Source organism: Mytilus galloprovincialis, chromosome 3, assembly GCF_965363235.1.
Source record: "Mytilus galloprovincialis chromosome 3, xbMytGall1.hap1.1, whole genome shotgun sequence".
NCBI classification, from domain to species: domain Eukaryota; kingdom Metazoa; phylum Mollusca; class Bivalvia; order Mytilida; family Mytilidae; genus Mytilus; species Mytilus galloprovincialis.
In genome coordinates this window covers 1,913,926-1,931,293 of record NC_134840.1, presented here as the reverse complement: position 1 = coordinate 1,931,293, position 17,368 = coordinate 1,913,926, and the positions used below count along the sequence as shown (strand labels likewise).

The following is a 17,368-nucleotide window of genomic DNA, read 5'->3' as shown; positions in this document are numbered from 1 at the left end:
AATTAACAACTATAGATCGTACTACTCAATGGAATAATATCATGCAGTGGCGGATCTAGGGGGGAGGGTCCGGGGGATTGAAACCCCCTTTTTTGGACGATCAATGCATTTGAATGGGGACCTTTTTTAAATGTCTGGATCCGCCCCTGTGACATGTGAAGATTCCCAGAAAGTTTTTTTTTTAATTTATGATAGTGTTCAGGGAGTAGTCTAGAAGCAGATAAAAAAGTAAATAGAATTCATGTGACCAGACTTGTTATTTACCTATAATAATCATACCAATAATAAACTCAACATATTTCATTTAGTGTGTCAATTGCCACAAACTAAGCATTCAATTATTCGTTAACAATGCGTAAAAAGTAAAATGAGTGCACTTTAAAAAAATAATGACCAAGTGACCTTCATATACGTAAGATAGAAGAGGGAAACAATCCAAGTGTAAAATCAAATTGAACCAATTATTTCAATTTAGTACTATTAGGCAGTATGATATTTTATTTAGAATTGACCGTTTTCTTTTGCCACTGAAAAGTCATGCATTTTTCATCAGTATAATGCATGGTGCTTATACTGAAAGTTGAAGGATGTTAGCTTCCATATAAATACAATATTTTTTTTATAATTTTATTAAAAGCAAAATATTTTAGAAGAACACTTGAATACAGGTATGTATATATAATATATACAAACTTATGATATTTGAAAATGTTTAGGTTGTTATAAATCAACTTATATATCTACTTTTTTCTCATACATGTCATATTATTCCAGAATGTAGGACAGAAAGTCGCAGGACAAACAGTCGCAAGTCAGTTTGAAATTATTTTTCTTTGAATAAGAATCCATTTATTTAGACTGTTTTGATGAGGGTATTGTCAATTTCGTGTTTTATAGATCCTTTATTGACAGGAGAGTGTCAAACAAGTAAACATACCTTCCCAAGAGGTCACTTTTATTTGGACTACGTGAATACATTATAGTATCATAAGTTTGTAGAGAAAACGAAAATGGCAAACGACATTGTGGAAATTGACTTGAAGATAGTTATTCATAATTACCATCAATTTTAGGTGTTTATTTTCCAACATATATTCCATCATTATTTAAGAAGGTTATTGAGATGGAAGGCAGACGGACATTATCAGGACTACAATACAAAGTAGAAGACAATCCCACATGGATAACAACAGTATTTCTAGCTTTTCAGGTAGTTATCAGATATTCTTATATATTCAAAACACCCAGATGTCGTTAAAAGAAACCAATTACCTTGCATGTAACACCCCTGCCAATGAGTCTATGGTAATATCACTGAAAGACTCCCCCTTAATTATTGACCATTCTTCATTGACAATGATATCTTTGTGCAAATAAAATACACCCATTCGGGCTGATGGCAAGTATACGTTGTATCTTCTCATACTGTCCGTTGTATATTTCCAGCATTATTTGATGCTTCTTAGTTCGAATTTAGCCACTCCTGGACTAGTTGCTATAACCATCTGTGCTCAAGGTGACGTAGAGGTCGCTTCCATTCTATTGGGGAACATGTTGTTTGCTTGCGGTATCTGTACAGTCATTCAGTTCTTCTTTGGTGTAAGGTAAGTATCATAATCAGAAGTTGTGAACATTTTAACTTGGATGGATATAATATTAATGATTCATGACATTTTTACATTCCTCGTATAATTGCATATACTTTAAACTATGTCGACCAATATCATATGCATGTCTGTTTCAAAAGACATGAAATCGAATTCATATATAATGATTCGTTTCCTGTGACATTAAATACGACTAGTATTTATTATGGAGTGTGATCATTTCTGGGCTAATAATTACCCGTTTCAGACTTGTTTCAATATTAATTTTATTTTCAAAAAAAGAGTTCAAAAGTCCCTGTAGTGCACATATTTATCTATTCTAATATACAAGGGCAGTTACTAAAAAAAAACATTTTCTTTCTTTTTTTAAATTTTAATATCTAAAGAGAAATAAAAGCTTCAGGCCAAATGCAATGGTATATCAATTATGATTTATATTTCAAAGGGGCATAGTTGGTTAAATTATTTGATCAGGACTTATTTTCGCGAGTTTCAAAGACATTGCTGATAATATAAATTTCACAAAAATCTGGCAACACATGACGGACGCCCGGCATTTCTGTCCCCTGCACGCGTTAAGACAAGTAATAAAAAAATCCCATGTGGAGGCTCAAATTCCGGGAAAGGGGGGTATCACTTCAGAGCCTATATTTCGAAGTTCCATATACAAAAGGGCCTTTGTAATGGGTCCATTTTGAGATTTCATATTTCAATTGGATGTGAAACTTTAACATCACATATTACTGTATCTAATGATGGTAGTTACGAGATAACAACAAAATTCTGTTAGAAACTTATATATTGATGGGTATTTTGAAATTAAACAAAAATCTAGCCATTGTCGGATTGTAGGGGGAGTACACATGTATACAGGAAAAACGTCAGAAAAAAAGTGCATAAAAGGTCCTAATTTTTTTTCTCGCATCCACATCATTTTAACCCTGGCTACGCCACTGTTGTGACTTACAACACATGTTTCTAAACCAACCTAACAAAGACCAATTAGCATATATTTTTTTCATCTTGAAAACATATATTTTTATGATGTTCCATGCATAATAACAATTAATTTGGATTTAATGATGTAAAATTGTTGCTTTAATTTCATAGGCTACCTATTGTTCAGTGTCCACAATATGCGTATGTTGTTCCCGCCATAGTGCTCACGTCGTTTGACGAATGGAAATGTCCAGACATATCTGTTGCATCATCGAATGCGTCAAATGTTGTTATATCTAACTTTACATTAGGTAAGTTATCAATTTATACACTGTACTCAATATGAATAATGTGTAAGTATCATATGTAGATTGCCTGTATATCTTTTAAAAACGATATGTATTGTTTGCCTTACCAACCATTGTTATACAACGTGCTGATATTACCAATGACAATACATGTATAAAATAGTCATTTTTTTTTTGTTTAAGGTAATTTTACAGATATTAATGACCAACCGTATTGGCAACAACGTCTTAATATGGTAAGGTTTAAATGCTTCAACTCAACTTTATAAAGTAACTTAGCAATTGAACTTAAAATTCTAAGAGAAAACAATAGTCATTCTCTCTAGATCCAAATGTGAGTTGTATCACTGCTGAAAAGTCAATCTTTGACTGATTTGTTTATTTTATTTTCCTTTTGTAAGAAAAGCCATATCTGAATATGTTTCTATTGTATTGTCATATAAACATGATAATGTCCGTAAAAAAACATGTATTAGTAAAACATCGACAAAAATGCATTTGTGTTTGACTGTATGTTATGTTGTCTCACCATTACGCATTTTGTTTTTGTCTCACCATGGACTGTATGTTATGCTTGATGACGTATTTTCGTTGTTGTTTCACCATGGACTGTATGTTATGCTTGATGACGTATTTTCGTTGTTGTCTCACCATGGACTGTATGTTATGCTTGATGACGTATTTTCGTTGTTGTCTCACCATGGACTGTATGTTATGCTTGATGACGTATTTTCGTTGTTGTCTCACCATGGACTGTATGTTATGCTTGATGACGTATTTTCGTTGTTGTCTCACCATGGACTGTATGTTATGCTTGATGACGTATTTTTGTTGTTGTCTCACCATGGACTGTATGTATTGCTTGATGACGTATTTTTGTTGTTGTCTCACCATGGACTGCATGTTATGCTTGATGACGTATTTTCGTTGTTGTCTCACCATGGACTGTATGTTATGTTTGATGACGTATTTTCGTTGTTGTCTCACCATGGACTGTATGTTATGCTTGATGACGTATTTTCGTTGTTGTCTCACCATGGACTGTATGTTATGCTTGATGACGTATTTTCGTTGTTGTCTCACCATGGACTGTATGTTATGCTTGATGACGTATTTTCGTTATTGTCTCACCATGGACTGTATGTTATGCTTGATGACGTATTTTCGTTGTCTCACCATGGACTGTATGTTATGCTTGATGACGTATTTTCGTTGTTGTCTCACCATGGACTGTATGTTATGCTTGATGACGTATTTTCGTTGTTGTCTCACCATGGACTGTATGTTATGCTTGATGACGTATTTTCGTTGTTGTCTCACCTTGGACTGTATGTTATGCTTGATGACGTATTTTTGTTGTTGTTTCACCATGGACTGTATGTTATGCTTGGTGACGTATTTTCGTTGTTGTCTCACCATGGACTGTATGTTATGCTTGGTGACGTATTTTCGTTGTTGTCTCACCATGGACTGTATGTTATGCTTGATGACGTATTTTCGTTGTTGTCTCACCATGGACTGTATGTTATGCTTGATGACGTTTTTTTGTTGTTGTCTCACCATGGACTGTATGTTATGCTTGATGACGTATTTTCGTTGTTGTCTCACCATTACGTATTTTCGTTGTTGTCTCACCATGGACTGTATGTTATGCTTGATGATGTATTTTCGTTGTTGTCTCACCATGGACTGTATGTTATGCTTGATGACGTATTTTTGTTGTTGTCTCACCATGGACTGTATGTAATGCTTGATGACGTATTTTGTTGTTGTCTCACCATGGACTGTATGTTATGCTTGATGACGTATTTTTGTTGTTGTATCATCATGGACTGTATGTCATGCCTGATGACGTATTTTTGTTGTTGTCTCACCATGGACTGTATGTTATGATTGATAACGTATTTTTGTTGTTGTCTCACCTTGGACTGTATGTTATGCTTTATGACGTATTTTGGTTGTTGTTTCACCATGGACTGTATGTTATGCTTGATGATGTATTTTCGTTGTTGTCTCACCATGGACTGTATGTTATGCTTGATGACGTATTTTCGTTGTTGTCTCACCATTACGTATTTTCGTTTTTGTCTCACCATGGACTGTATGTTATACTTGATGATGTATTTTCGTTGTTGTCTCACCATGGACTGTATGTTATGCTTGATAACGTATTTTTGTTGTTGTCTCACCATGGACTGTATGTTATGCTTGATGACGTATTTTCGTTGTTGTCTCACCATGGACTGTATGTTATGCTTGATGACGTATTTTCGTTGTTGTCTCACCATGGACTGTATGTTATGCTTGATGGCGTATTTTTGTCGTTGTCTCACCATGGACTGTATGTTATGCTTGATGACGTTTTTTTGTTGTTGTCTCACCATGGACTGTATGTTATGCTTGATGACGTATTTTCGTTGTTGTCTCACCATGGACTGTATGTTATGCTTGATGACGTATTTTCGTTGTTGTCTCACCATGGACTGTATGTTATGCTTGATGACGTATTTTCGTTGTTGTCTCACCATGGACTGTATGTTATGCTTGATGACGTATTTTTGTCGTTGTCTCACCATGGACTGTATGTTATGCTTGATGACGTTTTTTTGTTGTTGTCTCACCATGGACTGTATGTTATGCTTGATGACGTATTTTCGTTGTTGTCTCACAATTACGTATTTTCGTTTTTGTCTCACCATGGACTGTATGTTATGCTTGATGATGTATTTTCGTTGTTGTCTCCCCATGGACTGTATGTTATGCTTGATGACGTATTTTTGTTGTTGTATCATCATGGACTGTATGTCATGCCTGATGACGTATTTTTGTTGTTGTCTCACCATGGACTGTATGTTATGATTGATAACGTATTTTTGTTGTTGTCTCACCTTGGACTGTATGTTATGCTTTATGACGTATTTTGGTTGTTGTTTCACCATGGACTGTATGTTATGCTTGATGATGTATTTTCGTTGTTGTCTCACCATGGACTGTATGTTATGCTTGATGACGTATTTTCGTTGTTGTCTCACCATTACGTATTTTCGTTTTTGTCTCACCATGGACTGTATGTTATACTTGATGATGTATTTTCGTTGTTGTCTCACCATGGACTGTATGTTATGCTTGATAACGTATTTTTGTTGTTGTCTCACCATGGACTGTATGTTATGCTTGATGACGTATTTTTGTTGTTGTCTCACCATGGACTGTATGTTATGCTTGATGACGTATTTTTGTTGTTGTCTCATCATGGACTGTATGTTATGCTTGATGACGTATTTTTGTTGTTGTCTCACCATGGACTGTATGTTATGATTGATAACGTATTTTTGTTGTTGTCTCACCTTGGACTGTATGTTATGCTTGATGACGTATTTTGGTTGTTCTTTGATGTATTTTCGTTGTTGTCTCACCATGGACTGTATGTTATGCTTGATGACGTATTTTCGTTTTTGTCTCACCATGGACTGTATGTTATGCTTGATGACGTATTTTTGTTGTTGTCTCACCATGGACTGTATGTTATGCTTGATGACGTTTTTTTGTTGTTGTCTCACCATGGACTGTATGTTATGCTTGATGATGTATTTTCGTTGTTGTCTCACCATGGAATGTATGTTATGCTTGATGACGTATTTTTGTTGTTGTCTCATCATTGACTGTATGTTATGCTTGATGACGTATTTTTGTTGTTGTCTCACCATGGACTGTATGTTATGCTTGATGACGTTTTTTTGTTGTTGTCTCACTATGGACTGTATGTAGTGCTTGATGACTTATTTCGTTTTTGTCTCACCATAGACTGTATGTTATGCTTGATGACGTATTTTCGTTGTTGTCTCACCATTACGTATTTTCGTTTTTGTCTCACCATGGACTGTATGTTATGCTTGATGATGTATTTTCGTTGTTGTCTCACCATGGACTGTATGTTATGCTTGATGACGTATTTTTGTTGTTGTCTCACCGTGGACTGTATGTAATGCTTGATGACGTATTTTGTTGTTGTCTCACCTTGGACTCTATGCTATGCTTTATGACGTATTTTGGTTGTTGTTTCACCATGGACTGTATGTTATGCTTGATGATGTATTTTCGTTGTTGTCTCACCATGGACTGTATGTTATGCTTGATGACGTATTTTCGTTGTTGTCTCACCATTACGTATTTTCGTTTTTGTCTCACCATGGACTGTATGTTATACTTGATGATGTATTTTCGTTGTTGTCTCACCATGGACTGTATGTTATGCTTGATAACGTATTTTTGTTGTTGTCTCACCATGGACTGTATGTTATGCTTGATGACGTATTTTTGTTGTTGTCTCACCATGGACTGTATGTTATGCTTGATGACGTATTTTTGTTGTTGTCCCATCATGGACTGTATGTTATGCTTGATGACGTATTTTTGTTGTTGTCTCACCATGGACTGTACGTTATGATTGATAACGTATTTTTGTTGTTGTCTCACCTTGGACTGTATGTTATGCTTGATGACGTATTTTAGTTGTTCTTTCACCATGGACTGTATGTTATGCTTGATGATGTATTTTCGTTGTTGTCTCACCATTACGTATTTTCGTTTTTGTCTCACCATGGACTGTATGTTATGCTTGATGATGTATTTTCGTTGTTGTCTCACCATGGACTGTATGTTATGCTTGATGACGTATTTTTGTTGTTGTCTCACCGTGGACTGTATGTAATGCTTGATGACGTATTTTGTTGTTGTCTCACCTTGGACTGTATGCTATGCTTTATGACGTATTTTGGTTGTTGTTTCACCATGGACTGTATGTTATGCTTGATGATGTATTTTCGTTGTTGTCTCACCATGGACTGTATGTTATGCTTGATGACGTATTTTCGTTGTTGTCTCACCATTACGTATTTTCGTTTTTGTCTCACCATGGACTGTATGTTATACTTGATGATGTATTTTCGTTGTTGTCTCACCATGGACTGTATGTTATGCTTGATGACGTATTTTTGTTGTTGTCTCACCATGGACTGTATGTTATGCTTGATGACGTATTTTTGTTGTTGTCCCATCATGGACTGTATGTTATGCTTGATGACGTATTTTTGTTGTTGTCTCACCATGGACTGTACGTTATGATTGATAACGTATTTTTGTTGTTGTCTCACCTTGGACTGTATGTTATGCTTGATGACGTATTTTGGTTGTTCTTTCACCATGGACTGTATGTTATGCTTGATGATGTATTTTCGTTGTTGTCTCACCATGGACTGTATGTTATGCTTGATGACGTATTTTCGTTTTTGTCTCACCATGGACTGTATGTTATGCTTGATGACGTTTTTTTGTTGTTGTCTCACCATGGACTGTATGTTATGCTTGATGACGTTTTTTTGTTGTTGTCTCACCATGGACTGTATGTTATGCTTGATGATGTATTTTCGTTGTTGTCTCACCATGGACTGTATGTTATGCTTGATGACGTATTTTTGTTGTTGTCTCATCATTGACTGTATGTTATGCTTGATGACGTATTTTTGTTGTTGTCTCACCATGGACTGTATGTTATGCTTGATGACGTATTTTGGTTGTTGTCTCACCATGGACTGTATGTTATGCATGATGACGTATTTTCGTTGTTGTCTCATCATGGACTGTATGTTATGCTTGATGACGTATTTTTGTTGTTGTCTCACCATAGACTGTATGTTATGCTTGATGACGTATTTTCGTTGTTGTCTCATCATTGACTGTATGTTATGCTTGATGACGTATTTTTGTTGTTGTCTCACCATAGACTGTATGTTATGCTTGATGACGTATTTTCGTTGTTGTCTCATCATTGACTGTATGTTATGCTTGATGACGTATTTTCGTTGTTGTCTCATCATTGACTGTATGTTATGCTTGATGATGTATTTTCGTTGTTGTCTCACCATTGACTGTATGTTATGCTTGATGGTGTATTTTCGTTGTTGTCTCACCATGGACTGTATGTTATGCTTGATGACGTATTTTCGTTGTTGTCTCATCATTGACTGTATGTTATGCTTGATGGTGTATTTTCGTTGTTGTCTCACTTTTACTGATAACCAAGTGCAAAAGTAAGCTTTCTGAGTAAACTGATAGATCTGGCTCACCATCTAGAAAACCAGATTTAATCTACACAGATAAATGCAGTCAGGAATATGACATTTGTTATCCTTTCGTTTAATGTATTTGAGCTTTGATTACGGACTTTCATATTGGAATTTTATCGGAATTCGGTGTTTTTGTTATTATACGCTTGCTTTAGAGGTCGGCTTATTTTAAAAGTAATTGAAATAACGACAAAAAAAAAATAACAAATGAAAAACAGAATCTGAACTATATTTTGCAGATAACTGGTTCACTTATGGTAGCTTCAGTATTTGAGATAATATTGGGAGCCAGTGGTATCTTAACGATTTTACTTAGATTTATTGGCCCCCTAACAGTCGCACCAACTATCATGATGATGGGGCTTGGTGTGTTACAACCAGGTTATGAACTGGCTGGAAGTCACTGGGGTATTGCATTTGGGTAAGTGTCTTACATTATGATGGTTGTTTGTAAATGATTGATATACATTTCAAAACACTATGGAACCACTTTTAATGACTTATTGTAGACATTATTGCTACATTAGAAAATAGTATTAATAGGAAGATAAAAATCATAACAAACAATGTTTTATAAGACATATTCATTTCAGAACCATGGCTATGATTGTAATGCTGTCAGGGTTTGTGATATTTATATCAGAACCATGGCTATAATTGTAATACTGTCAGAGTTTGCGATATTTATTTCAGAACCATGACTTTAATTGTAATACTGTCAGAGTTTACGATATTTATATCAGAATCATGCCAATGATTGTGATGCTGTCAGAGTTTACGATATTTATTTATTTCAGAACCATGGCTATGATTTTAATGCTGTCAGAGTTTACGATATTTATTTCAGAACGATGGCTATAATTGTAATACTGTCAGAGTTTACCATATTTATATCAGGACCATGTCTATGATTGCAATGCTGTCAGAGTTTACGATATTTATTTTAGTACCATGGCTTTAATTGTAATACTGTCAGGGTTTACGATGTTTATATCAGGACCATGGCTATAATTGTAATACTGTCAGAGTTTACGATATTTATATCAGAACCATGGCTATAATTGTGATACTGTCAGAGTTTACGATACTTATATCAAAACCATGGCTATAATGTTGATGCTGTCAGAGTTTACGATATTTATATCAGGACCATGGCTATAATTGTGATGCTTTCTGAGTTTACGATATTTATTTATTTCAGAACCATGGCAATGATTGTGATGCTGTCAGAGTGTATTCCCAAGTTCAATGTCTCTTTACCATGTCATATTATTCTTACTGCCAAGCAAGAAGCATGTACCAAGAAACAAATACACAAAAAGACAGAAATTGTTGCCCATAAGATGTTCTCAGTAAGTTAAAAAAAAAAAACTGGCAACAGCAGTATACTGCTGTTCAAAAGTCATAAATTGATTGAGAGAAAAAAAATCGAAATACCAAGTAAAACCGAGGGAAAGACATTAACTAAAAGAGGAAAACAACGAAACAACAGAACACTGAAGAGAAACAAAAATCAAACGGCAATGCAACATCAATGGAAACGAACTATTAGATTCCTGACTTGTTATTGGACAGAGACAGCCTTGCATTTCCCATTTAAGTTTGATGTTGTTAGTGTGTTACAGGTAATAGTCTCTGTAATTGTGATGGGGTTACTGTGTTACAGGTGATAATCTCTGTAAGTGTGATGTGGTTACTGTGTTACAGGTGATAATCTCTGTAAGTGTGGTGTGGTTACTGTGTTACAGGTGATAATCTCTGTAAGTGTGATGGGGTTACTGTGTTACAGGTGATAATCTCTGTAAGTGTGATGTGGTTACTGTGTTACAGGTGATAATCTCTGTAAGTGTGATGTGGTTACTATGCTACATACTGACAATCACAGATGTATTCCCTGACGGTGAAGATGTTTATGGGTATCATGCACGTACAGACGTAAGAGACAAACAGCTGAAAACAGCACCATGGTTCTCCTTTCCATATCCAGGTAACCTTATTTTTGTGCACATATATTTAGGCTCGTTTAATTTTCATAAAATCTTGTCGAAGTATTTACTTTGACCCTTTCACAAAAATTTGAAAATTTCAAAAACTTTGAACCAATCGTTTTGTCAAATTACACTGGTTATATACAGTTTGACAAACACCAATTTTGATCATTGAAAAACTTAATATTCCTTTTACAACACAACGTAATTAAAACGTTTAGCTGATTTTATCTGAGTTATCTCCCTGTAGTGTTAGGTACCACCTTAATTAAAGAATAGTCAAATTCGTCTAAACTCAACTTTACCTGACGTAGTCGGAAACGATGGTTACTTAATAGTTCTATAAACTTATCAACAAGATGTATTATAAACCAATTCCATGCCAAAGAACTATCTACTGCTTTAGGAGAAAGAATCAAAAGAAATAAAAATTGAAATGTTACCGGTATGCTTGAATAGATCTAAAGAATCTCTTTCATTCAATTTTGAATATAGAACATCATTTACATAGATGGTAGTTAATGTATTGATTCATAGAGAATCCGATATCACACAAATCAAAGCAAAGCAAAATTAAAATTATGATATTACAGGAAAGTTTGGAATGCCAACATTTAACTCTGGATTGTTGATTGCATTTATCGGTGGTGTATTCACATCAACAATCGAATCTATCGGTGATTACTACACATGCGCAAGAATTGCTGGCGCAGTGCCTCCTCCACCATCTGCAGTGAATAGAGGTATGTGTGCACTTATATATTTCACTCATTAACCGGGTATTGTCAATTGTAAGAAATCAGACACTGTACAATATTACATAAAGGCAACAGTAGTATACATATGCCGCTGTTCAAAAGTAAAAAATCAATATTGAGAGAAATCAAATCCGGATAAAAACTAAAACCAATGGAAACACATCATCAATAAGAGGAAAACAACGAAACAACAAACACTGAAGTGCAACAAAAACAAACGCCAATACAACATACATAGAAACGAACTATTTGATAACAAACTCCCATATTCCTGACATTTAAAAAAATGTTTTGTTGCAAGCCAAACCTCGTGCTTTATGGCAATGTTAAAAATACCTAAAACGACAACATTTTGTGTCAGGAATACAGTACAAATAAATACAAGAAAACTCAGTACAGAGAAATACATACATACATAAATAATATAATAGTACACTTCGAAATGTTAGCCGCAGAATAACAACGAATACCTTAAATTAATTTAGGATAGTACACAAAAACAGCATAATAGAATAACGAACTATACGTCACACGAATGTATTAACTCCACAACAAGTGACGCCACGGAGAAATTTCTAAAAATTGGATATAAATCGAGATTATGTTTGAAATTATGTTATTTGATGTATTTTATAACAATTAGAATATTGAACACTGACTGAGTTGTGTAAGTAACTTTGTAATTAATTGTATTATTTAATTATGCCGGGTTTTCTTCTAAATCAAAATGTGATGCATTTATTGATCAATTTGATGGTCTTATTTCTTTAGGTATCTTGATAGAGGGCATAGACTGCATAATAGCTGCATCTGTAGGTGCTGGGTTTGGCGTAACTTCTTGTAGTCAGAACATTGGAGCTATTAGTCTGACAAAGGCAAGAATATTTGTCATAAAGGCAGTTATTAGTCTAAAACGGATACATGCAAATAATTTGATTTTGGATGTAACGCGTCTTCTGATTGGCAGACGTTATTTTGTTATCAGCCCATAGACATAATTTAGTCATGTGACCGTGACGTCATCAACGTTTTTTCATGGTTTTCTACGGTTTAAAATGGAATTTAGAATTAAATTATAAGAAATGACTGTAATATTTTTTCTGTCTATTCGAAATAACATAAAAAACTGTGGTGCACACTGTTAAATATACCGCTACGCGCGTTATTCAGTGTGCACCAAATTTTTTTTATGTTATTTCTTTATAGACAGAAAAAATATTACAGTCATTCCTTAAATATATTGGAGCAATGTGTCTAACAAAGATAAATCGTATATGAAAACAGGGGCCATGTGTTTGAAAAAGGCTGAACTTGGTCTTATGTTTGATTTTCTTCTGTGAATTGCTAATAGGCGATTATTTCTTATCCTAACATTTGGAAATTGGCAGTTTTCTGTCGGGTAGAAACGAAATGGATTCAGTTTACTCAAATTTTGGGGCATGGAATTTCTTTTTTCAGTTTTTTTGGGTCCCAATTATTTAGTTTTTGCAATCTCACAGAACACACATATTATATCATGGTCTTTTTGGGATTTCGCAGAAAACATACATTATATAACTTTTTCTTTCGTTTAACTGTAAATTGTATGTCTTATTAATATTATCGTACTTGACCTAATTTAGGTTGGTAGTAGAAGGGTTGTATTGGTAGCTGGTATTCTAATGATGATCTTTGGCTGTTTTAACAAATTCAGTACCCTAATGGTTACCATACCAGATCCAATAGTCGGTGCCTCCTTCATTGTACTTTTTGGTAGGTACTAAACCTGTGGTGTAGGCAGCTTAATTGTATAAACACGTCTTAATAGTATTGCAATGATAAAACGGAAGAAAACAAAGAGTTTGTCCATAGTACACGGATGCCCCACTCGCACTATCTTTTCTATGATCATTAAAATTGGGATGAAAACTGTAATTTTACATTAAAATAAGAAAGATCATTTCATAGGGAACATGTGTACTAAGTTTCAAGTTGATTGGACTTAAACTTCATAAAAAAAACACCTTGACAGAAAAATTTAACATGAAGCGGGACAGACAGACGAACGAACGGATGCACAGACCAGAAAACATAATGCCCCTGCTATCGTAGGTGTGGCATAACAATATGTGTGCAAGTACTTTTTCAACTGGTCAAAAGTGCATAGCTTTTATTGATGTTATTAGGCATAAAAACAAAAGTGCCAAGTGGTGAAACATTGAAATCTGTTCCTTTGATTTGACCGATTCCCAAGAGCAAATTGTTTAAATGATAATAATTTGAGGACATTTTCTTAAAATATAGCTTTCAATACATAGAATGTTTAAATCAAACATTATGTGGACGTTTAATACTTTGTTCATATTCTTACATGTAAATACGTTAATATTATGGGACGGAATTCTAACAATAATTGGTACCAATTCAACAACAGGAATCTTTTTAAAAAGGTTAAGTTTAAGTATTGTATTTAGATTAGTCTACCTGTTTTCTACTGTTCGCTATCTATTTTCAAAACTTATGTAAGGAGTGCTGGCAGCTGTTGGAGCCTCTAATCTACAATATGTTGACCTTAACTCTACCAGAAATATGGTGGTGTTTGGTATCTCTCTGTTCATGGGCTTTGCTTTGCCAATATGGACACAACAAAATGAAGCCATTTTCAAACAATGTAAATTTATATCAATTATAAATAAACTGCATACGCTATAAAGCTGTTTGTTTTTTAAATTACACAGCAATAGTTTCTACTTGAATCTTAGTATAAGGACATCTTGGTCGAGCTTTCTTTTTAAAAAAACAATTTTCTTTCAGAGAATGGATCTGAAGTATAAAACTATTCAAGTGTTACCACAAATTACACGGACTGCAACGGGAATATGTGCATTAAAGGACTCCCTTGAAGTAATAAAAGTGATTTTTTAAGGATAATATGTATCCAAGTTAAACAGACATGATTTTTACCCGAAAGGAAGTATGTGACTCATATTGAACAAATTGGGTCTAATAATTTACTCTTCCTTCCAAGATTAAAGGTTGGTTATTTCCTAAGCAAAACATGAAACATTTATGGTAGTGAGTACATTTATTAATGATTACACAAAATCTTTGCCCTTTGTAGAAAAATTCATAGCCCACATTTCATCCTATGTATTATTTTTTTGGGGGGGGGGGGGGTCGGCTTCATACAGCAATGCCAGACATATGTAGTTAATCTAATATTTCAAACAGACTTGAATTCATTTGTTTACAGGTGATGGAAATGGTAAACAGGTATTGTTAGCCTTATTAGGAAATAGTATGTTTATGGCCTGTTTTACAGCACTGGTCCTTGACAATGTTATTCTAGGTATAACTAATACGGCTTCTTCTCAAACCTGCTCCAATCAATAATCTTCATGGTAAACAGGTATTGTTAGCCTTATTAGGAAATAGTATGTTCATGGCATGTTTTACAGCACTGGTCCTTGACAATGTTATTCCAGGTATAACTTATACGGCTTCTTCTCAAACCTGCTCCAATCAATAATCTTCATGGTAAACAGGTATTGTTAGCTTTATTAGGAAATAGTATGTTCATGGCATATTTTACAGCACTGGTCCAGGTATAACTCATACTCTACTTCTCAAAACTACTCTAACTAATGTTGTAGTGACCTGTTTAATACTTATTTAACATTGTAAAATCTTATCATAACCATTCTCTATGTTATAGATGTACATCAAACAATGCTTAGTCATTGTTTAAACTTGGTCAACATATTAAAGCTCAAACTGCTGTGAAACTTCTACACATAATCCAAATAGAAATATTCATTATAAAAACTAGAAGATGTGGTATGGGTTGCCAAGCGATAATCATCAAACTGAGTTAAAATAAAGCATTAGTAAGGAATTAAAGGCCATTGTATTGCCTTTAACATTGAGAAAAACCCATACAATGTAGTCAGCTATGAAATCTCTGACATGAAAAATGTAAAACAAATTCAAATGCATGATTAAGTGTGAGATTGAAGTCAGAGATAGTATTTAGCTACACTGACAACTAAATCATGTGATGCCTGGTGGTTTGTCTGGATATTATTATCTTTGTAAATATTAAAGATCTTATCGTAGTAATTGTTTAATATTAAAGGAACAGATCATGAGAGGGGTATCTTATCATGGCGAGAATTGACCAAAGAACATCTAGATGACAAAGAAAACTTTTCCTTACGAACATATGACCTTCCTTTTGGTATGTCAAAAATTAAATCTTGGAGTTGGGCCAGATATATTCCTTTTTCTCCAACATTTAAAGAAGACAAGTGTGGTCCTTGTACTAAATCTAAAGGAATAGAGTCTATTGGAGAGGAGGTGGATATGATTCTAAGTGATAACTGTGGCCATGTATAGTACTTGTAATAGATTAGCAAGGATCATGTCAACAATTGTAAAAGACAATTGCATTTTTAATGATAATTTTTTGAGAATTATTGATAGAAAAGGGAATGCAATGTAGTTTCATTATATGAGGTGTGTATAGATATTTTTTTCTTTTTCTTTGTTCATACTATTCAAAATGCTTAAATGTAGAAAGTACAACTTTTCAATGCATTAAAATTCCTGAAATTCTCTGAGTAAAGAGAATTAATTGTAAATAATCATCATCATTTACATAGTGTTATTTATGAGCCATCCTTTATAAATGTTTTTTGTCTGTTTCAATGCCTGCTATTTTATAAAACAGATTGTTTTCATTTGAGAATCAATATGTAATACAAATAAAATAAAACTACTACAAAAGAGATAAAAATGTATTATGACTTAAACTTCCAGAGTTTAACACTATTGTCTATTACATCCGATTCTACACTCTCATAATCAGAATCATCACTATCACCAAGGTCAGGATAATGTCTCTGTCCAGAACAGGTAGCCAATACATTCTCACATGGATTCAAACTGAAAATACATTATATACAAACTTGTAAATAAAGAAATGGTTTTATCTGATATGACATAAAGCACAAGTATACTTAAATGAAGTGGTGATTTCTCATGAGTAATGCAGATTTATTAATCCCCCCAATGCAGAATAGTAAATACCTCACCAAAGCAGAATCATTAATATCCCCCCCCCCCCCCAACATTGAAAGGAGGTGAAAGTTTTGCTTAACATGCTGATATACCATACAGATATCAACAAGCTAGCAAAGCATGTATTAACCATTTCTTTATACACATGACACTGTAAATTCAGGCAATTTCAGCCGAAATATATATTTTATTCATTCATAAAATGTGCGCACAGTAAACACTTTTATAACCCTCTGAAATTACAAAAAGAAGCATTCAATACTTATAATTAGATTTTTTAGCTAGGATCATGGAAACACAATTTTGATCAAGTTTTTCTTTAATTTACCTGTACACTTTATTGTGGAACCTTGTGTCATCATGAATGTTACATTTCATTGCGTAATGAATGGTAATAACGGAAGGACGCGAGACTGTTGTTAGCCAATCAAAATAGCGTATCATAATGAGATTGTTGTTAGCCAATCAAAATAACGTATCATAATGAGACTGTTGTTAGCCAATCAAAATAACGTATCATAATGAAACATACACGCAATGTAATTATGTGCCAGAATGTCTGAGCAGTAATAAAACCTTGTCTTG

The 17,368-nt window shown here is 34.1% G+C and overlaps 2 protein-coding genes across 6 annotated transcripts in view; one reads left to right on the top strand and one right to left on the bottom strand.

Annotated features, from left to right (window-relative positions):
- The first annotated feature begins 541 nt into the window (after window positions 1-541).
- Window positions 542-16,499, top strand: LOC143066914 (solute carrier family 23 member 2-like). 5 transcript variants are annotated; one of them, XM_076239757.1, is made up of 15 exons: window positions 542-668; window positions 1,112-1,210; window positions 1,447-1,604; window positions 2,718-2,857; window positions 3,038-3,090; window positions 9,219-9,400; window positions 10,181-10,331; window positions 10,810-10,966; window positions 11,561-11,710; window positions 12,497-12,600; window positions 13,348-13,477; window positions 14,232-14,375; window positions 14,958-14,977; window positions 15,114-15,189; window positions 15,840-16,499. In XM_076239757.1, exons 2-15 carry the CDS (start codon window positions 1,124-1,126, stop codon window positions 16,097-16,099), a joined length of 1,812 nt encoding a protein of 603 aa, XP_076095872.1. In that variant the 5' UTR covers window positions 542-668; window positions 1,112-1,123; the 3' UTR covers window positions 16,100-16,499. The 5 variants fall into 5 exon arrangements, with proteins under 5 accessions (XP_076095872.1, XP_076095870.1, XP_076095873.1 ...); XM_076239755.1 differs by lacking the exon at window positions 15,114-15,189 and having other exon boundaries at window positions 14,958-15,053; XM_076239758.1 differs by lacking the exons at window positions 14,232-14,375; window positions 15,114-15,189 and having other exon boundaries at window positions 14,958-15,053.
- LOC143066913 (telomerase Cajal body protein 1-like) overlaps window positions 16,487-17,368 on the bottom strand; it is a 27,043-nt gene continuing 26,161 nt past the window's right edge. The window contains exon 12 of the mRNA XM_076239754.1: window positions 16,487-16,648. Within this exon, the coding sequence (XP_076095869.1) occupies window positions 16,504-16,648 (145 nt within the window). The 3' untranslated portion in view covers window positions 16,487-16,503. The remainder of the gene's footprint in view (window positions 16,649-17,368) is intronic.